The sequence below is a fragment of the Sinocyclocheilus grahami genome, unplaced genomic scaffold, assembly GCF_001515645.1.
Source record: "Sinocyclocheilus grahami isolate Dianchi unplaced genomic scaffold, SAMN03320097.WGS_v1.1 scaffold466.1, whole genome shotgun sequence".
NCBI classification, from domain to species: domain Eukaryota; kingdom Metazoa; phylum Chordata; class Actinopteri; order Cypriniformes; family Cyprinidae; genus Sinocyclocheilus; species Sinocyclocheilus grahami.
The window spans coordinates 1,814,574-1,838,516 of NW_015505645.1; the positions used below are offsets into that span (position 1 = coordinate 1,814,574).

General features: G+C 36.2%; 1 protein-coding gene across 1 annotated transcript in view; it reads right to left on the bottom strand.

The window, feature by feature from the left end:
- The window catches only part of lmbrd1 (LMBR1 domain containing 1), a 95,141-nt gene that overhangs the window by 55,656 nt on the left and 15,542 nt on the right, over positions 1 to 23,943 (bottom strand). Inside the window, exons 4-5 of the mRNA XM_016235404.1 lie at positions 6,130 to 6,227; positions 4,600 to 4,667 (exon numbers count right to left, since the gene is read on the bottom strand). Of these exons, the coding sequence (XP_016090890.1) occupies positions 4,600 to 4,667; positions 6,130 to 6,227 (166 nt within the window). The remainder of the gene's footprint in view (positions 1 to 4,599; positions 4,668 to 6,129; positions 6,228 to 23,943) is intronic.

The window sequence follows — 23,943 nt, forward strand, 5'->3', positions numbered from 1 at the left end:
TTCGTTGGTAGTTGTGTGTGTGGGGGATGTGAAATGCAGTAAACTGTGAAAATGAAGTCTCAAAATCCAAATGAACCGAACAAGATCGACTCGAACTAGACGGCAATTAATGCACGCGTGTCACCTGATCCAGATATGCATGATTCCTTTTTGCATGAGAAATTTATATGATATTAATGCAGAACTGAACATTTTTATTCACAAACATGTCTGTATTTGTACAAATCGCTGTGCTGCATCATTTAATCCCGAATTCCACAGACTCAAATTGAAAGGCATTTGTTTGTGGTTAGTAAGATACATGTATAAAATGTATGCAGTACATGGATAATTGTGCGTGCATCTATTAATCATTTTGAGTCTAATATCATCCCATAATATTGGTTCACAGCAGTTTAATGTTCCTGTTGCTTTCTCTGTCATGAACGTTAATCAAACAACAAAACACAAAGAAAACTCACTTTTGTAGCTTTAACACAGATTTGTTAGATTTAATTTATAGTGAAAACTATGCAGCGTTATTTTACATTTGATTATTCAATTTCTGTACCTAAATACTGTTAGACTTACCTGAAAATACCTGCACTGCTTATTTCATTTGTATCTTTGTTCTGTTATTTATCTATGCTTGTAATTTGTTTATTTCCTATTCTGTTTTACTCGCCTACAAAATCACCCTAATCATTGATTATTTTTTTCCAAATAGAGCTATTGAAGTCATCTGATTTTTTCTCATATCACAATATATATGGCAGAAAAAAATATATTTTCCAATATCGTGCAGCCCTAATATATATTAATGTCTGTGGTTGACGGCATGAGTGTGTTTACTGTGAACTATCATGTAGAGATCCTTGTATACAGCTCATGTGATGTATCGCCGCAAGCTTTAAAAGCAACTGAGAATACAGTATGCTCACATTCTCAGTAACTATCTGCAACACAAAGAAAGCCAGTCCTAAAGGACACAAATAACACCTACTGTTAACATCAATCAGAAACTTCAGAAGCTAAAAGGGCCGCATTCAAATCACAACAAATGCAAATGGCCACAAAATAGGGTCACTTTCTTTTTAAATGCAGCCACATCATTCAACATCACTGGCATAATCTGAGCAAATTCAATTGACGTGTCATTTCAGCAATGCTGCGTCGTGCGTGAAAATGTCATCTTTTAGGGGTGTCAGTAAATTACGTTGTAGACTGTACGCACAGTAGGACGTGATTTCATAAATCGACCAAGAACTCAGTGAAGGTTTATGCAAAGGTACACAAGCTCAAAGACTTAACACGTATCTGACCTTTGTGTCCACTTTCCCTGTCGTTTGCCATCATCAACTAAGGTCCAAAATACTATGTCAGCCAAACTCACTGTATTGTTAACTTTCACTCGGCCAGTTAAATGATATCGCATTAGACACTAAATTAAAAGCACACAGCCTAATTTGTAAGCAACGACTGGTGGCTAATTACAGGCTAATAGGCCAAATACGATCTATTGACTAAGGATCTGTCTCAGATGTCCTCGTGAGCACCCTTTTGAAACCTAAAATGACAAATGGGACACTTTACGGTCTCTTGGACTTCACTGACACGCACTAGAGAAGGCCACGTGAATGCAGGTCCACATGAAGACATCCATTTGGGACAGGGTCCATGTGTCTAGGGCTTAGACCAAGTACGGCATTGATAGAGTGCACTTAAAGCTCTCGAGACATTTCGATGGGTACGAGAGATTGAATGGGACTACAGAGGCTGGGAAGGGTTAGCTCTCCATTTATAAGTCCCATTCTTAGCGCAGACCAATCAAAACAGGCAAACAAAAAGAAATCACTCTCCAAATGAACAATCACAAACACAGGGACTCTGCGTCTCACCCTGAAAAAAAAAGACGATGGAAAAGGCCATCATGTCCTCCCACATCAGGAACCCTGAGACACAATACTCTTGGTAAAACACTGCACTAGTTCAAAAGGTAAAATGAACATCAAATTGCTTCTGTCCGAAGTGCCATCCCCACTATTAAATTTGGTCCACGGCATGTCCCTCTTCCCATTCTGCGATCAAAGTAACCCATCCCACTGGGTCTATATAACATGAAGGTGTGATGAAGGTATCCTGCCCCACAGGAACACTATTTAATGGTTGAGAGCACATTAAATTATATGACCTGGTGAGCAGACGTGTTATTCTTGCAGCAGCAAAGAAAATCCATTATGTTTATGCTGCACGAGCACTGCTGAGAACAAAAAGTATAAACTCGAGGTTAAACGGCACAAAGCCATGTCATGTATCTGTACACATTTAAACTGCATGTTGGTTTTTAGTTCGGCTAACAACTGGATAAGAAATTGTTACACGGCTTGACAAAAAAACCTTTCATGCCTTATAATTTGACTTTGCCATTGGAGTTTATTTACAGCAACATCTTTGGTTCAATGGGAAATACCCGTTTCACTCCAGTCTTTATTCCAATGTTCAAGCAAAAAGTATTACTTAGTAACTATAAATTAAAACATGATTTTATCAGCATAAAACAGCACTGCTTCCATTTATTATCTCTAATCTGACAAGGATATTCAATGAGAAAAAACAGGATATTCTATTCAAGAAAAAAAACATCAAGGCAGGGCTTTATTTAATCCATCAAGAATTGATTGAATCATAAAAAAATGTGGTTGGTTTTGGGTCGTAAGACTTCTTTCTTTTCTTTTTTTATACATTTTTGGAAGTCTCTTATGTTCACATAAGGCTGCATTTATTTGATCAACAATACCGTAAAAACAGCAATATTGTGAAATATGATTTCCATTTAAAAATTTTTGTGATGGCAAAACTGAATTGTCAGCGAATTGGTGCTCGAGAAACATTTATTAAAAGCAATATATTAACAATGTTAAAAACAGAATAAGGAGAACTTGTGACATCAGAAATAACAGAAGTGGAAGAAGAAATGACCACAAAGACTCCAAAAGTCCCATATTTAAATTTGGGTTAACCCGCACTCAGGAATCATACACAATAAGATCAAGAGTAAGCATAATATAGGCTCAATTTTGATTTCATGTTAACTTTAATTTGATGTCGTGCAGTAGATTTTGAGCTCTCTGGCTCTCCAGAAATAAACTGTGTCTTATTTACTTGTTTACTTTCATAGTGGAATATATTGATTTTAGTCTATGAGCAGAATCCACTGATCTAAATTTGTTAAAAGTATTGGTGCCGATCTAAGTTTATTAATAATCATTATTCATGATCTGGCTAGAGCCCTTTCCAAATGACAAAGAAATCACCCAGAAATGTAATATTATAAGCATTTGATGTGCCCCCTGTAGAGATATCGCTCTACTAAACTAATAATGGCTACTCAGATTGTAGCTACAGTTGATTCTCCAATTCCACAAAGGTAATCTTAGTATAAAATCAGCAAATACTGGTTATTATAAGCATTCTGTTCAACAATTTCCCAGCATTCTCACACCTGCTGTACTCATGCGCATGCGATTGTCATGCGCAGATTTAATCGCCTGCGATAATGAACGCGATATTGCCTAATTGTCAATGAACTACGGCTCTATGTATTAAATGCCGCTCCATCTGAAAGCAGGTGATGGAGATTTACTACTAATCACGGAACCGGCTTTACTGACAAGATGCGCATGACAATCGCATGTGATTAATTGCACAGCCCTACTGTACTCACGACCAGTGTTGGGGAAAGTTGCTTTTAAAAGTAATGCACTACAATATTGCGTTACTCCATAAAAAAGTAACTAATTACGTTACTTCGCTACTTTTTATGGAAAGTAATGCGTTACGTTACTTTTGCATTACTTTTTAAATCTGGACAGGGCTTGCTTGTTTGTTTTTAAAATAAAAAAGTTCTATTTTTGGCAAATATAAAAGCCTTTTCACACCAAAAGTGAAATGAATTCATCCTCAGGCTGAAGGAAATGTAAATTTACGTCCGTACAGTAGAATGCAGAAGAAGAAATTTCAACACACTTCAGCAATAAAAAAAGACACACAAATGTTTGTCTAGAGTAATTTTTGCTTATTAGTACGGTTGAACAGGATCATCGAAGGTCAGAAGCAAATACATTGGTTAATAGAATGGGATTAAATACATAAAGGATATTTGTGTTGTTTAACATTTAATTATTGCAGGTCTGCGTTATATTCTGAGTTGCATTATTTTTATTCATTTTTATTTATACTGAATCTGTGTTTTGTTTTGTTTTGTTTTTTGTGAGTGAGTGAGATGAATTAATGCATATTCATATTTATTTTAGAACTAATTGGAAAAAAAAGTAGCTTGCGTTACTTATTTGAAAAAGTAACTCAGATATTCTCTTGTAAATTAAAAAGTAATGCATTACTTTACTAGTTACTTGAAAAAAGTAATCTGATTACGTAACTCGCGTTACTTGTAATGCGTTACCCCCAACACTGCTCACGACGGAGGTTGAAGATGACGAGTGAATGATATAGTAAAGCTCACACCAACCTCTTCACACACACACACACACACACACACACACACACACACAGAATACTGAATAACACACAGAAAACTATAAACCCACAAATCGCACTTACCCGATCAAAAGCAGCACTGAACACACAATCACAAATCCTATTGTATACTTCAGTGCATTTTTCACTTGCTGTAATGAGAGGATAAAAAACAGGTTTATCAAACTATATTCATCAAGTCATCAATCCGTGATAAATTACGCTTCATGTAGAGAGGGGCTTTGGGCTGGAGTATAATTACATATTTGCAGCACTTAACAGTCAGGAACACAGTGTACCTAGTTCATTCTCTAATGGAGACATTGTGGCTTTGTTCCAAAACCTGAGCTAATGCAGTGAAATGGAACCATACAAGTGACTGCTTTGGAACATTCTACATTAAATGAGCAACTTTGTGCAGCTTGCAAACAGCAGTCACAATGTCATAACGCATGAGAGACTCAACTAACAATTGAGTTCAATTGTTTGGCAGTAGCTTGTTGCTAAACTAACAATGTGATACTCCAATAAATGTACTTAAAGTAATAAGTAAAAACAAATGGTCAAAATGTCAACTATTTTCTTTTCAAATGTACATTTTAAATATAAATCAATAATATAATATAATATAATATAACATAAATATTAGGCATATATTAAACTGATTTTTAAAGATTTCATTTTTCATTAAAATTATTGTTTTTCAATTGAGCATGTCAAAGGCAGCCAAACGGAATCACTAAATTAAAGCAAGATTCAACTACGGCAAACATCAATTCAAGAAAATATTAGTTGGATTGTTTCATTGCAGTTCTATAAATGGCAAAAAAGCTAATTTTTGCATAGTATGCATTATTACAATTATACATGACATGGGATTAAAAAGTTTGTGTCCAAATAAAAACAAATAAAATGTATCTTGCTTCGATCATTATCCAGCATGTCACAATGTATTATAGGTTTATATTTTCCATGAAGGATATATGCAACCCTGGTGAAAATTGGGCCAGAAAAAGAAGGCAGCGTAATCATCCTGCCTCCCTTTCAGGACAGCATCTATGATGCTTTGAAAATGCTGCCTACATAGGAGGCTCTATAGTTTTGGAATGAAGCCACTTCTGAGTGTTTCAAAGGAGAAGAAGGAGTGGAACGTTTGGAAAGAGATCTAAATAACTTCTAGTAGATGGAGGAAGCTCCTCAGCATGTCATTTTGCACATCACTGTGGTGTCCTTAGAGAAACATATTTGACATTTGAAGTGAGCAGCAATATAGTGAGTAGGATTACATTTTCGTCACTTTATTACCTCAATGCAGTCAACTCTCTTGCACATGGAGTCTATGTGAACTCATTGTGTTATTATAAATGAACTGCCATAACTATAATCAGGCAAATATCACTTAGCAATACTTCTAGGGCATTTCTGTTAATATGATTAATGCAAGCCTTGCTTTACGTATAGTATAGTACACACTATTTATTGAATACAAATAGCTTAACGTAGCTCTTTTCCCACCTAGTTTTTCATTTTGTGTGTGATTTAAAAGACTGAAAAGACAATCTGTTTTAGAGCGCATCGGTGTACTAGATAGACAGGAAGGAGTGTCGGGTTTACCAAGCACTTGTTGCTGTTGTCTTCATCTTTCTCCTCATAGTAGAAATACACAAAGGGGATCCAGAGGAAGACGCAGAACAGAATGATGGAATACAGAGCTGTGAAAGAGAAAAGATGGGCAGTTACACACCTGGAGCACACTCAACCATCAGGATCCACATTAAATACAGCATATTATGCATAATGTATTTAAGATGTCCAGGGTCAGTGAAGTGGCACTCATTTTGTGTCCAGATGTATTTAAAAACATAAAAAATGCAATTTGTACACATGATGACCTATGCCTCTTCTATTATGAATTATTTCTGAATAAATTCGGTGTGTCAAAAAGTAAAAATGTCAAGGTTGCATGAGATTGTTAAAAAATAAAAAAAATTATATTTCCAATTATAGATTTCAATTATAGGTTAAATTATAGGTTACACTTATTAAAAAAATATTTTAAAAGGAATAAGATGATGGAAGCCGTTTGGAAAATAATATTTCATATAAAAAATAAAAAGTATTTATTAATAATATATTACATAAATAAAAAAATACATATTTTATATATGTAGAGAATATATATTCTAATAGAAAAAATACTAATATTTTTAAAATATTAAATTATAAATAGTATAAATTAAATTATAAATATTTCAGTATAAATATATATTTTTTTAATTTATATTTAAAATTTAAAAAATATTTTTAAGAACGTATGATTACTGCCTGCCTGCTTACAACACTTCACATTTGTTAAATCAAAATCTTTGTTAAAATGGTATAAAAGTGTAAGTTTGTTTGCTTTATAAGTGATCTAAAACAAATTTTTGTATAGTACACATTGTTACAAGTATACATGACATGTAAACACGTGTCAAGTGAAAAATATATGGAATAAAGAGTATGAACACAAATCAAGTGAAATCAATGTCTTTACACGTAAAGATTCCTAGAAACCAATAAAACAGCCACATGATGAGTCCTAAGCCCCAAAGCACAGACAAGCTGAAATAATCAAGTTAAAGGAGCAAAGATCACTGATATTGCAAGAGTTCACGTAACAGACTGTGACAGGCAGAGAAAGTGAGTTTGTTGATTCCTCCCTTTCTCTGTCATGCAATGAATTAAAATCGTCAGCTTGCCCTATTTCAGTCCTGAAGCGGATCACACACGTTTGTGACCCTGTAAATTGTCATCTTCACTTCTCATGTAGGTTACTCAGTTGATACAGGCGATTTGAATAATACATCCTTCTTTAGTTTCGGAAAATGTGTCATCATAAAGCCCTGCAGATATGTTTGCATTCATGAATGGAGTGGATTAAGAAACTGCAGCTGAATCCATGAGAAAAAAAAAACTAATCTGGAGTACACAAGACAAAACCGTAGCGCACAACACCCCGAACATCTTTCTCCAAATAGAAACAGGTCTGTAATTACATAGACTGTCTCCCACACTGGCAACACACCAGAACGGCTTGCAATGACCTACCATGAGCACGAAAAAATAATCCATCATTCTGTCTGCGGTCAAGTAGGACAAAAAGCTCATTTCCGTGAACATGTAAACATGCTCTGCACACATCAGTCAAATGTGTACATGTGTGTTAATTTGATAAATGCTTCGATTTCAAAAGATAGATGTGTGAAAAGGACAGCGGAGTGCGTTTCTGTCGGGTAAAACATAAATGTTTTTTAACAGCAGGCGAGGAGGAAAACATTTCAAAATAAAAACATAATGGGATGAAAACGGTTATTGTTATTGTTTCATGAGCCCCGCAGCTGATTTTGCCAGCTGCTCGTGTGCTTTTCAAAACTTAATTTTTTGATTGCTGCACTTTTTCTGGATTACTGTGAGGGATTCGGTTATATGACTCTTATCCGTGAGTTCAGTGGATCAAAGCTGCTCATACAGAGAAACTCTGAACTCTCACACGCTCTCGCTACAATTTACCTTGTGGCATCTGACCATCGCTCAATTTTGTTATATTTCTGCACAGTTTTGCGTGATTAAAGAATTTCTCATGGTTTCGAGTATTTGTGTAAAGCTTTCAAGAGGTTCAACCCATCCTGTATCCTGAGAGAAATGCCACACAGTTTGTGTTCTCAAGGCAACCCACATGCATCAAACTCTAGACCAATCCAAGGCACCCGGTATCAATTTGCTGCAATTAGAAATACAATAACAGTTTAAATTGTATCTGTCAGGAGTGTTTGTTTGGCTAATTAGTGGTGTTTGCTGATCCCTGTTTCTGTGGCATATACTTGAGGTTTGAGTTTTGAACAACCATTCATGTCAGTTTATGCTATGGACATGATTGATACCTCAAACCATATGGCTTGCCAATGTGTATTACTGCTAGAGATAATCACTACAATCAATATTTAATAAAACTGTTTTCTACTTAAAGGCACAATATGTAAGATTTTTTTATTAAAATATCCAAAAACCACTAGAACAAATTCATATATTTTGCTGACTTGTGTACTTCGAAGAATGTTTAAATCCAGAGAAATAAGCAATTTTAACTAGTGACACGGAGCGTGTCTATAGCGTCATTGTGTTGCCTGCCAATGACGTCACACACCCTCGATTTCCGGAAACACCAAAGACGCTTTAATATGCTATGCATTTTATTAGACAGGTGACAACCGCACAGAGTAGCATTATAACAGAACGTTCAAATGTATCTAGTATGATAAAACAGCGCTGCTTACTTCCGCTGCTTTCCGGAAGGAGCAGAAGCAGTGGACTTGTGGCATAATAAAAGCTCCGCTGCTTTCGAGCCGTGTGTCACGCTCGTTCAGCGGCTTCGTTTTGCTTTGACGGCTTTCCGCCTCACTCTGCTTCATACTACGACGTTAAAGCAGCACTATGTAACTTTTGGCGCTCTAGCGGTTAATAAACAGAACTGCACACATCCTAGAGCTACTTCTCTAAGTTTATGTCTATGGCGATTCACGCAGGTGTGTGTTACTCCGCAGCGGTGACGACCCGACCAGGCTACAATAGTCCAAATATAAGTACTTATTATAAGTGTACCGTAGTGATTCGGAATAAGACAAAAACGCGGTTTGGAAGATGAATTCATGATGTACTCGCTCATTATATACATTTTGCACATTTTGAAGACAGAAAAAGTTACATACTGCTGCTTTAATAAATCTTTAATACATTATCTCATCCATGAACATGATTTCTGCCCGAGTCCCGTTGGATTGCATCTGCTGTGGGGATGAAGACGACAACTCCCATGATTCCACACTCAGTCACGGCGTCATCTAACTACGCCTTTGTTTCTTTGTTTATTTTGAATACGCGCCCTCTAGTGGCAAAAAAAATCATATTGTGCCTTTAATCAGTTATTAGTTTCAGCCAATCAGATTGCAACAAAATGCATAAATGTAACAGCATAAATAAATAAAATGTCTGTATATTGGTTCTTTACTACTTTTTTTAGCTTTTGAAAAACTAAAAAAAAAACTTTAAAAAAGATAAACAATAGTAATAATAAGTAATTACAATATGGATGAATGGATGGATGGAATGGCAGAACGATATAATACTAAATTCACGAGTTCACACTCACATATAATTTAATTGAGCAAATAATACGCATATTTGGCGTGCTGTCCTGAGGGAGGGTCCCGAGCTCGGAATATAGCCCGAACCCAGAGAACTCCCCCATCCCTAGTATGGGATAAAAATAGTTTAGGAGCGAGGAGTTGGGGAGGAGGAGAGATGCCAGAAAACTGTCGTGGGGCAGAGGTAAGTTGGCTGTATATGTATTGTGCTAGTTAAGATGATTAACTAAACATGCGCCACCTGTGCCGAATTGATTGATTATTTGATCGTGCTCCTCCCAAACCTTGTTGATAAAACATCATTAAAACAAATAATAGAATAACAGACATGATGACAGATAGAATGATAGATAGACAGGATATATAGATAGAGCAACAGAACAATCAATAGAATATTAACACTAGAATAAACACTAGAACATTAACATTATTATGTTAAAATGATACAACGATAGATTGAGAGGCAGAACGACAGACAGAATGACAGATAGAACAAAAGAACGAAAGAACAACAGAACGATAGACACAATATCAGTAAGATAAGATATTAGGTCAGACAGATTAAAAGACCAAAAAAACTAAGAATGACAGAAAAAAAGAACAATAGATAGAATGAAAGATAGAGCGACAGGATGATATACTGATGGAACGAAAGAACGATAGCTTAAAGCAACAGATCGACGCAGACAAAACAATAGACAGACAGACAGAACAATAGAACAATCAACTGAATGATAAAATGAAAGAACGCATAAACATTAGAATGTTAGAATGACAGAACGATAGACTGACAGACAGAAGGACAGATCGCAGATAGAACATCAGATAGATAGAATGAAAGAACAGTAGAACAACAGACAGACATCGATAGAACAAAAAAATGGAAGATAGATAGACAGACAGATAGACAGACAGACAGACAGACAGACAGACAGACAGACAGACAGACAGACAGACAGACAGATAGATAGATACAGTAGATAGATAGATAGATAGATAGATAGATAGATAGATAGATAGATAGATAGATAGATAGATAGATAGATAGATAGATAGATAGATAGATAGACTGCACGATTAATCGAAATCGAACCGAAATCGCGATTTGACTTAATGCGATTATTGAATCGCAAAGACTGCGATTTTTAATGAAATGAATATATGCACAGCAGTAAATGCTGCTCATCTCTGCAAGCGCTGTGAGTTTGAGTCACTTATAATGACGTGCATCTGATTAAGCAACACACTCCAAACAGCCTCTCAAACTTAATGAGAAACATTTATAAACCTGTTGTTGGGAACATTATAACATGATTTTACTCCAAAACATCAGCCGAGTGTTTAAAATAAGTTAATTTTCTGATCTGATGTGGCTTGTTATCACAGAACGATGCAGAAAATATATTATATACTGCAATAAAGGCTTTGTTGATTAGCATTGCATTATAAATTGACTTGATTATGAAAATACCCAAGATGGCATGAAGAACACAGTTAAACCATATTGTCGTAGGTTTATTGTCTTCATGTTTAATCAGTTTATACATTTCTAGCTGCTTTTAATTCAGTCACAGCCATAGCTGGATACCTTTGTCCATATTAGGGATTTCCTGGAACATCATGTTATATTACTTATGTGATGAATTTGTGGCGTTTCTGCGTGAGGGCGCCCTCTGGCATCCAGTATGAATGAAAAAGACATTACATGAGTTTAGCACTCAGTAATGCGCACTCAGTCCTATGAATAGGCCATAAATAGGAAAAAGAATACTTCTCTCTAAAGAAATTTGAAGTAAGCATATGATAATCCATGTTTTTATCCAGTGTATAGTTTTCTTTCTTTCTTTTTTCTTTCCCCACAGTGGATGTATAAAGGGCTCATATTTCATATTAAAAACATGGACTCCATTTTTGATTTTACATACATTCTGATGAAAATTAAGAAATTACTGTCAAAGATTTTTATCATAACAGTATCATATTATGTACAGTTATAGGCCTGTATGTTAACAAGTAACCCTGCAGTTTTCTGTAAAATAAAATTAGTATTGTTATTATCTTATCATTAAGGTTTATATTAATATTATATTGTTATTTTTTTTGTTCATTTGCATTTAAAATCGCATTTAAATCGCAATTTTAACCAGAAAAATCGCAAATTAGATTTTTCCCCAAATCGTGCAGCCCTAATAGACAGACAGACGGATAGATAGATAGATAGATAGATAGATAGATAGATAGATAGATAGATAGATAGATAGATAGATAGATAGATAGATAGATAGATAGATAGATAGATAGGCTGCATAGGTGAATATGCAGTCTTCTTCATTTCTCCACTTGCCCCCCCTGCACTGGTGGTAAATGCCTCCATTTTATGTTTGTTTGGCAGATTGTTAGCAAGCGAAGCACCTCTAATATGTGGTAGGATAAGACCGCTAGGCATTATGAATTCATGGGAAGGAGGTGAGGAGCAGACACTTATAGGGGCTACAAAGCTATTTTAGGCTGGAGGGGGGGATATCTACAGCTAATGGATGTCAGGCCCTGTAAACCCAAAATAACTCCCGACCAAGACGTATGGCTGAATGCTTTCTCGAGGTGATAACGTGATTCATTAGCATGATTCAGAACATGAAGCCAAACAAAAAAAAGAATCAGACAATCACGACTACGGCAGGCATTTTAGTATATAGGTTACTCGCAACATAGATCTGTCTTTTAACACATTAAACTCCTCCCAATAATCCCAAAGAGTTTCAATTAAGACATATGAAGCAGACAAAAAGAAAAGAAACCCAATTTGTCCTTCCTCACAACCCACATTGTGCAGCTTTGTTTAATTCCGGGCACCTGTAGTGCACTAAAGTACCAAGAGCATAGTGGTTAAATACACAACATGCTGTGGAAAACGAGGGCCAGTAAATGTGAAAGTGAAATGTCAACGTTTCAGTGACAGCAATTACAGCTCCTGGTGAGATTATGGCTGCTTTGGTTTGTTCGATTGTTTTAAAAAGGCTGCATGAAACATTCATCTTGAATTACACTTCATATTTCATGTTGAAGTGTAACTGCTTTCATCTAACCACAGGCAACTTCTCTGAGGTTTCACCATGCAAACTGTCTAACAGCTAAAGCACAGTACACTGTCAGCATGCTAAATAAAGCACAACTGAAAAATATCAATAGTAAAAATAAATAAATAAATATAAAAAATAATTTTAAAAAACAATACAAAAAAACCCTAAACCTAATTAATCATCTATTTGGATGAAAAATATACTAAAATTCAAAAGTTTGGTGCTCAGGAAACATTTCATCAATGTTAAAAACAGTTGTGCTGCTTTGTAATTTAGTAGTAATCATTTTTATGATTTTTTTTCCGGGATTCTTTGATGAACAGAAATTTCTAAAGAACAGCATTTATTTGGAACTTTCACTGTCCCTTCTGATCAATATAATGCATCTTAGAATAAAAGTATAAATTTCTTTTTAAAATTGTATTTAAAGGGATAGCTCACAAAAACATTTTCTTCTTTCAGATGAATCCAATCAAGGGTTATATTCAAAATTGTCTTTGATCTTCCAAGCTGTTTAATGGCAGTCAACGGATGTTGCAGTGCATCAGTCCAAAAGAAGTGAAGATTTATTATGAATCATCCATTCATAATAAAAGGTGCCTCACAATATCCATATTCAAAATATAATAATCACTTTAATCTAGTTTGCGCCAACAGTTGTACACGGAAGCAGCTCCGGGAGGATGACGTAAGATGTCGGCGCTGCGCATGCGCCGGTGAGTCTCGTGAAAACCAACGTTTGTTTACAGGAGCAAAGGAAGCAAAGGTTCCTTACTTTAGCATAGGGCTGGGCGACATAGCTAAAAAAATGATAAACGATATAATGTTTCATATCGTTCGGTATCGATAATTATTGACATTTTTTATAACCTATTTTTAAACAAAGAGCAATAGAATTTTTTTTTTATTTAACCACTGTATTTTTAAATTAACCCAACTTATTGAGACAAACAACAAATATTTTTTGTTTTAACAATCACACACAAAATAAAAATTAAACAAATATCTAATTTCTAATGTTTTATATGCAGATTAAATAGGTCTTAAAGGGGGTCATATGATGCGATTTCAAGTTTTCCTTTCTCTTTGGAGTGTAATGTGTTTTTTGAACATTAAAGCATGTCAACATATTCTGTTACACCAAATACACAAAATAATGATCTTTAAAAAAGCATCATATGACCCCTTTAAGGAAACTTTTATTACATCCCGAGGCCACAGAAGGGCGCAATGAGCAAAATAATGAGGTGCATTTAAAAATTGCTTATGAACAAAACAGCATCATGTATTTATGCATTGCTTAATCCAAAGAGCCAAAGAGCCATTAACACAGATTGCATTTAAAAACATGAGACGCAGTGAAAAGGAATAAACCTCCACAAATTTGTGACGTGTTTTCTAAAAGTTTAAACTGTTTTAACTTTGCATGGCTTTCTATACATCTCTTCTGTGAAACGCGAGTGCAGCAGTCATTTGTCTGTCTAAAAAATGCGCTGAATATGCGTTCTGTGTGAATGGCTTGGTTTTAACCTAATTGAGCTTCTATACTTCTCTAATATTTTGAATGAATAACGCAGCAGCGGCGCATCTCGTGGGCTAGACTAACAAAACATTCAAATGCAACAACGTCACTTACATCATCATCACCGCATCTCGTGCGCAACAGATGACGCTCCCTGAAGCACACACCTAACATTCAAATGCAAATGTTTATTTTAAATTCAACTAATATTCATTCTTTATTCACAATCTCCTCATCACAGGCAGGCACAGCACTCATTTCATGTTTGTGTGTGTTGTCTGCGTCACTCAGAGCACGTGCCTATATTGTGCGCTATATCGAAAAATGTTTCTATCGTTATCGAAGAAGGTGTACCGTCGATAAATATCGATACCGTTTTATCGCCCAGGCCTACTTTAGCGAAGGAAAACCAGTCTCCTATTGGCTTATATCGAAATCCTCTGACATTCTTCTTTACAAATCCTTGTTTTGTACTTCTAATTTGTGACCGTTGTTTTGTTTTGATCTCTCCCCTGCGCTTCCGCGTTCGTCACCTCTGAGCGGCGCATTCGCAAAGCCGACCTCATACGTCATCTGCCCGGAATTGCTTCCGTGTACAACAGTGCATGCAAGCTAGATTAAATAGATTATTATGTTTTAAATATGGTTATTTTTCTTACAAAAACAAATCGATTTGCTACAGGATTTGCCTTTGTTCACCCCCCTTGCAGACTTAGTCGAATCTAGTTGAGATCTTGTGAAGTGTGCATGTGACCTGCATGATCGCGTGTTCTGTGACGGTCGGTCCTATGGTCTGTGCGAATTGAATACGGACAGGAGGAGAGTTCAGCTTCACTGGAGATGCACGATCGACAAACTTTAAACTCGTGACTGATTTCAAATGATGCTGCGCTTTATGCATTTGTCCACTGTCATATTAAAGTAATTTTCACTGTGTGCTGTATGTAAAATGATTGTTACCTTGGCTTTATATGAAAAAATATGATTCCCAATGCACACAAACTTCCCAGAATACTAAGTGCCCTGTTGGTTACAGTGTTTACTTCCTTTTTAATTATATTTTTATTAAATATGAATTTATTTGTGAAAAATACTTTGTCTTCTAGAGTATAAGTATGTTTATTTTACACGTTTATTTTTGTATCCATTTTCAAATGATTTCAAATTTCTTAAATATGAATTAAAATAAATAAATTATATCTGCTTTATATCGGCCACCCTGCTTTCCAAGATATCGGCATCAGTATCGGCTGTCAAAAAATCCATATCGGTCGACCACTAATCTACAGCAGCACAATTCATCTCCATTTGCTTAAATAAAGGCATTATTGCACGTCAAATATGGATAACATGGACTTAAGACAAACCAGCAATGCATTCATTTCAACAGGTCATCATTTTGGCTAAAAACAATGGTCTGTTTGCCTACAGGTACTGAAGCAGAACCATCCAATGCTAGTGGCACACATTGCAGGACTGCTCTCTGTCTCTAGTCTGAGTTCATGGCACCCAACCAGTGGGTACTATTAATCATAACAACATGAATATTAACACGGTGAGGGAATAGACCGCACTGCATTACTGCAGATCATCATTTCAATCTAACCAGATATAATGGGAAAGCACCTGACTGGGGAGAAAAGTTTAGCATATTAATTCCCCTGACAAAGAGAAGAGGGAGCTAAATAATTAAACGGCCAACCTCAGCCCTCCACTAAGTTCTGGCTGCTTTTATAATGCTGCAGCGATTCCCCCTCAGGTGTGGAGACGAAAAGGGTCGATGAATCCGCTGCGAGACACCCAGTTCAGACTCGTAAAAACACACTCAAGTCTTCAGACTCATCTGGTTATTTTGATGGTTATTATTTTAAGAGGGTTCTGAGTTATGCATCCCTTCAAGCTAAACTAACATACGTGTTATTTGAAAACTAAATCTGCAAGTGTGTCTGCCGGGGAGACTTGGTTAATTTAATTTGTTCTCTCCTTTACAACTTTAATCGGCTGTAATCAACTCAATAGCCACTGACAATGCACCTTTGCTAAATTAAAGCTTATTTGTTTGTGACTGTGTTGCTAATAGCAACACTATGAATATCATAATAATCTTAAAGGAACAGTTCACCCAAATTATGTCATTGTTTAGTCACTCTCATGTCTTTCCAAACCCATTTGATTTTCTTTCTTCTGGTGAATATGTCAATATGAAGACAGAGACATTTTAATAGGGCTTCTGGTTTAAATCTCATTAGCAAAATGGCAATAGATATGGGAATCTGTCTAATTTACATGGTCCTAGACATTGTATTCAGCAATTGTTTGCCTCGTCACTCATATGTCACTTAAAAAACCATAATTCTCCAAAACGATCACTCAATCACTGTCAATGTCAATCACTTTGCTGCTATGTTGCCCATTCCTAGATTCTCTGTACATAAATTCTATCACATTAAAGACAATAGCTCACTGCTTTAATACTACCTGTTAAGGATACTACAGGCAAAAAAAAACTTTCCCATGCACTGGTCACTTTTGAGATTTTGGGCTATTTGGCTTATAATGTGTTTGTTTTAGACTAGTGGAAAGAAAACATCCAAATATATTCATATATATAATAGTATTTTATTCCACTTTATCTATTTGGGTCTGTAGATTTCAATTAAATAATGTTTTCTTAAAATGAGCTTTTTCTCCTGCACTGAGACAGAAATCTCCACTTCAGTAGCACCTACACTTTACAGTGCATTTCCATCTATATTCTTAAGTCTTTTTTCCAGAGGGATTTGTTCATATCCCACTTACCTGATTGTATACAACATTTTATAAATAAATATCTTTATTTTTATTATTATTTTTTTTAATTCTGGTTGGTGACAGTATTTTCTTACTTATGGACTGATAAAAAGAAATCCCATCCATAAACACCATTGATTCTAATATGTCAACAAAATGAAACAAGCATTTTGAATTTTGAATGTGGCCTTATCCATATTTCTGGAAATGTATTCATTTCAACCTGTGCATATTTAATTAGATAATTCCTCATTTGCATATTTAAACATAATATTTCAGGTAATGTAGTACAAAACATGTTTGCAATGCTTAACGCAATCCATCAACAGGGGAAATATGAGAAAGGGATAAAGCAAGAGTTTTACAGGCCTCACAGACAAATGTAGAGAAATCATCACTTGAAATGGCACACAAACCACAAAGAGTCACGTCAACTCGGACAGGACACTCAAGGTAAGGTCTGATAGACTCTAGTTTTTTGCTGTCCCACAACAGGAAGGTGTCTGCCGCAAGGGCATCATCCTCCAAACTCTACATACCCCAGAATGTACAAAAACATTACAATGATGTGCAAATGAGATGTCAGGGAAGGCCTAGGGGAAAAAACTGACAAAGGACTCGGAAGATACGAAGAAATTTCAGTATCTCTGTAACATGGGGCACATGTGACGGCATGTTTTACCTTTTCATTTCCTGTAAAACTGTCAGCAGCACATGGACCCACACACCATAGGGCAGATGGCAATGGGACATTAATGTTATAGAAAAAACACAGTGCTCAATCCCTGGTTTAAGCTCACCTCTCTATACAGTCTACAGTGAGACAATATAACCTTTAAGTGTGAAGCTTGGATTTTCGTTTCTTTTTCATTTGAGTCTATTGTAATCCTTTTTTAAACTCTGGATTTAAAAGTATTCAATTTCTCCATTCATATTTGGCAAATATAAAAGAATATACTGGTAATACACAACAGTAAGCTGTATTAAATCAATCTAATTAGATTCAACCATCAGTTTAGAAAAACAATAGAAAATATTTGCATTAATGGAAACACGTACCATTAATAAATGTACACTACAAAAATGTACAAAAAATAAAGAAGCACAACTGTTTTCAACACTAATAATATAAGAAATGTTATCACTTTTGTCCCATTGTAAGTGCATTACTGTATATCCTTTCTTATTAGAACCTGTAAGGCAAATCAAAATAATCTGAGTTGTAGTTAACCCAGAATATTATTTTGTTAGTTGTTAGCTTTATGACAGGTGAAAGCAATGGATTCTCATCCCAAAAAATATTTTATCTGGGCAGGTGGCCAAACACTGAACACTAAACGAGGTCAAGCAGGTTTGTTCAAAAATGTCCTCTATCCATTTGGAGATAAGCACTTAAACTCCAAATGTGCCCAGATGTCACAGGTGGTTTATGTGAAGGAGGCGTCTACTTATTCAGTGGAGAACCGGGAACTGAGTGTCACAAGATTGATAATTAGCAGTCTGCGAAGACTCTTGGCCTACGTGGGGCCTGTCGGATTACAAATCAGCACAGGCAATAATTTTCAATTGTATTGGGCTGTTAGAAGCACTGACCTCTCGGGGCAAAACATTCTCTGACAGGAGCACTGCAAGAATACTGACGGTAATACAGTGCTGCATCTGGAGGGACTGGTATTCAGTGATCTTCATAGAAAGAGACCGTGACAAGAGCACATATTACTAGCAAACCAATGCAAAACAACGTTCTGCTTCTTCATTCGAGCAGAGATGTGACCTTCAAGTAGCATAATAATAGCTTTAACAAATGACACGGACTCAAAGAAAGACATGATATCAGACCTCGCAAGTAGGAGTATAAAACATTGTTGTGCACCATTCAGAACTGAATTGTGATTATCTTTCAATTTCCAATTGATTTCCTGAATTTGAATTGATTTTATATGATTTTAGCAGAAAGAAAGCAGAATTGCTCAATTAGTAGAATTAAGTTAAATTAAAAGAAATTCATATAATATGTATAATACAAATATTTAAAAGGGGGGATTGTCAGGTCAAAAAAAAAATAACAAACTAACTAAATAAAAATAAAAATAAATAATATAAGATTATTTTCATTAAAAATATGTCCATATATATGGATACAAATCTGCTTCCGACACTGGTAAGTTTGAGTTTAGGACCAAAATAATCCAACTGAATCCATTTGTGACCATAAATCCATAAATATAATAATATTTTTTTTCTATTTGCAATTTAAGTGATTTAAAGTGAGGAAAGACAAAAATGAAAAGAAAGAAATGCAGGCATTTGAAATGTATCTCTGTACATTGCTGAAGAGAATGGTTGACGTCTGATGAAAAGAAAGCACTGTACCCTTAGCAGTGTACATAGACTCGATGGGATTCCTCTGCCGTCTTTACAGAAGGGAAAAGGGCATCAATTTCTTGAAGTGGTGGCGTAATACAATCCACAAATAGTGAATTAATGTGAAAATAGCACAAAAGGGAGGTAAGATCATCTTCATGCAACATGTTACAGATGGACCCTGAAGACTGGCACTCCAAAATATTTCCTGAATTGATTTCACAGTTTATTCCCTGCACAACCCATGCCTTTAAATATGCATTCAAAGGCCACATTATGGATCATTTGCCGAATATTGCCTTTAAAGAGTGAATGGCGAAAAATATAAAATAAAAAAAACTAAACAAAAAGCCATGTGTTGCAATTCAAGAGGATTTATACATCAGTATTACATGAACATTGAAAATATTCAAGATACAGTCACAAAGCAGCAGAATATGATTGTCGGTCCTATTTTAGAGTGCTAAATATGGTTACATTCACTAGGGTTCTGCACCATTCAGAACTGATCTGAAGAAGCCTTTTCAATTACAATTCAATTCAAGGAATTTGAACCGAAGCAGCAGACAGGATGCTGAATTGCAATTTAAAGTTGAATGTAGAGAAGTAGAATTACAACAAATTGAAATTCAAAGAAATTCATAGACATAACAACAGATATAACAATAGACAGACAGACAGACAGACACATATAACAATAGACAGCTATAATGATAGATATAACAATATAATGATAGATAAAACAACAGACAGACAGACAGACAGACAGATACACAGATAGACAGATAGACAGATAGATAGATAGATAGATAGATAGATAGATAGATAGATAAATAGATAGATAGATAGATACGAGAGCTGTATCTCTGGCTGCAAATCTAATTCTGTGATGGCGTATGATTTGCTGTCCTCCTGATGTGAGGCACATCCACAGTTCAGGAAATTACCTCACTTTTATATTTTATATTCATTTTAAGTCCAGAAGCTCTGCACAAGGACACACCTAACTGACTTTGGCTTTTACTTACTCGAGAGGACATGAAAAGAGGTGATGGAGAGCGAGCAAAAAAGCAAACGCCTAGTCTAATTTTCCAGAGATGTAGATTTAAATGTGCAGAGGTGGACACCTCAGTGACTCCTCAACAGTTGGATCTGATTATCTTTCAGACTCATTTCTGGTATCCTTGTATGAAAGTTCACAAATCTTCAAGTTAAAATTCAGGAAAGCTTTCAGCTTTTAAACAGTCTTGACATTTCAAACAAACTCGTGGATTGCTAACACACTCCTGGCTGGATGATAGGAAGCCTTTAAGCACCAGATACCAGATGTATCCAGGGACTTTTAGGGATGCTTTTACATTTAACCTTGTACTGTGCAGCCAAACCTCAAGGTAGAGGCTGTCCACTCTAAAGAACACTACATTAAATAGAAATGCTGCCCAAGGACTTGGCCCCAGGCCATCTGAAGAAATATATATTTTCCCTTTAATTACTTAACCTAAGAGGTTAATCTCCAGGGATGTCTTGGATGGGGGCTTCAGCTGCAATCCATCTGGGTTTACCATCCCACTCCCGATCATCAAAATCCCAGCCACGAGGCACAGGCACCATGATGCGCCTCTCAGAAATTGGGCCGAGCATTAATGGCAGGCAGAGCAGGGCGACATTTGAATCCTTCCTGTGTACGCTTTGGCCTGAGCTCTCATCTCAGCAGGTTCAAGGACCTTGCACCATGCACAGCTGCCCACTTCAATAAATGCACAATCTGTCAGTGTTTGCTGCTGTTGGGCGCCACCAGCGACTTGCACTTTCCATTAGCGATCATGCTGAAACATGCACGAAGAACAGAGAGCAAGCCAAAAAACACATCTATGCTCACACATTTACTAATAACTGTGCAGTGTTCTTTTTTAATCGTGCAATACAAGTTAAAGTGTGAAATTTACACCAGAGCAGGTGGTGTATATAAATATAAATATGTATTATTATTATTATTATTAGTATTATATAATTACAATATTTACTATCTATCTATCTATATATCTATAGCAGGTTTATACATAAATATAAATATAAAAATATAATTTATATAAATATGTATTATTGCTGTAATTATTATTATTATGATTTTATAAAACATTTACTATATAATTATAACATAACTAAAATGTCAAAAGAGACTCTAAAAAGATTATGCTTCATAAAAGAATATGTATGGCTGTCTGCAAACATACATGGAAATGTGGACTTTTTCTAGGATTTATGAAGTAAATTGTCAGATTTGCTGAACCAAGATGTTTCAGAGTTTGAAAGCTGTCACATGATTACAATGTAAAGTGTTGTCTTACACAAAGCAATAACCCATTTTCTGCTTAACACATGACAGCACTGGAGAGTTTGATTAAAACTGAGCGGCTGTAACAAGCAAAAAGCTCTTGAAGGGGCTGTTAAGCATGTCAGTGGATGTTGAGAGGGATTCATGTTGGGATACGAATGACGTCTCGAACAAATGCTGAATTTGTGTGCACCTGACATCAAGCGTGATTAGCATGTTTGACAAAGGAAACACACCACAATAAAATAATTACAACCAAGTCTGTAGAGCTCAACTGCTTCAGAAGAAAGCAATCTCTTCCTCCTTCAGGACAAGTTTGTGGTGATCGCCACACACTGCGGCGAGATAAAGTTAGGGCTGTAATTATTCCGTTTGCACAGACATGGGCGGACAGGGATCTCAGATTCTGCTTTGTAAAGAAGCCTTTGAGGCTTTGACCTGCCAGTCTCCTCAAATGTATTGGATTTGGCTTTGCTGTGATAGATGGAGCTTGATCTCCACCTACAGGCTGCTGGGAAATCTCTTCTGCACATGATGCGGAGATGGGAAGGGGGGCCCACAATCAATGCGACTAATTCAAGAACTGCAGCAGAACGAAAATGCCACCAAGAGGAAGAAAAAAAAAGCAGCAGGATGATTCCGTTTGAAGGCACTGCAGTTATGTCTGTGGAGAAAACAATCTACATACCTTAATCGCAGTATAATGACCTGTGAGCAGAGACTGCGGGAGCAGCTTGCATGATGCAGCTATTGATTGAGGACAATCTCTTAATTACCGTTAGATTTCACTGCAGCAGGTGATTTTAATGTAAATACCCAATGCTCAGATGGTTGAGTGTTAATGGCGGATGGTGGAAAAGCAGCGTGTGGCATCTTTTTCCGAGAACTAAGGCACTTTCCTCAGATGAGCTCTTGAGAGGTGTTGACACCACACTTTTGCAAAAGATTCAAATTTGTTCTTATTCCTCCTCCTGCTTGGCTTGCGTTTCTCTGGATGAGACATTTGTTCTTCTCTGTGTCCATCCCCACGAGGACAATGGGATGAGCTCGAGAGCAAACAGAAAGAAAGACAAACATTTGTCATCAGGAATACAAAAGCAAACAGTAAATCTCTGTTGAATAAACCCCAGTGCTCTCGATGACTGTAGCATGTAGAAAATAAAAAGAAGGAAACTGAAAACCGCACACGAGTCATTCCATGCAAGAAATACCATGTGTGTACACATTTAACAAAGTGCAAAACTGGCTATTGTGTACTATACAAGCCTTAAATATATTAGGGATGCGCCGATCCGATATTCATATCGGGTATCGGCTCCGATAGTGCCCTTTTTCTCGGATCGGTTATCGATTTTTTTTTTTCCCTCTCCGATTGTTCGAATTATTCTGTGTTACTTCTGAAGCCATACGATAGCTTAATGTGAGCTACATATGAATATTTAAGTCCTTACATTAAAGTTCACACAAACTCTTTTCTCCGCTGTGGCTGTCGGTCAGTCGTTCAGCCTTTAAACCCTGGTCGCGTTCGGTTACAGCAGTCAGCTCGGTAAAGCTCTCTCCAAGATCATTCTGTGTTCCCATTATACTTGATTTGTAAATACATGTCTATGATTTTGCAAAAAGGACTTTATCTTGCCGGAGTTTAATGTTGTTTTGTTACTTGCTACCGGGTGTCTGTGAGAACAAAACGGGAGTAGAAAAGACTATAAATAGTTTTTAACGTGCACAGTAACTGAAATTTAAAACTGTTAAAAGAAAGGCTCAATAACTGTTGCACAGATATAATACACTACGCATCAATTTCTCTTCCCTTTGTGCTTTGCAGTTTTTAACACGAAGCGCTTACAATGTGCGCACATTGTAAGCGCTTCGTGCTCATAGACTGTCAACCCTCTACATTGCGAGTAAATCACTCACATATGCGACTAAATCTTCACTCTGGGCGACTAAATGATGTCTAATATTAGCCAATGGCTAATCAATTCTCAGATTTTACTCGTCAGTGTGTGAGTTGGAGGCTGAGTATATGATTAGCACAGATATATTTTCACTCACAGAACACTCAGACTGAGCCCTTCAGAGTTTCACTCTCCGTCAAATGATCTGTGATATTTTTCAGTTCATCTGAATGGATGCACAGCGCACCTGTGTTTG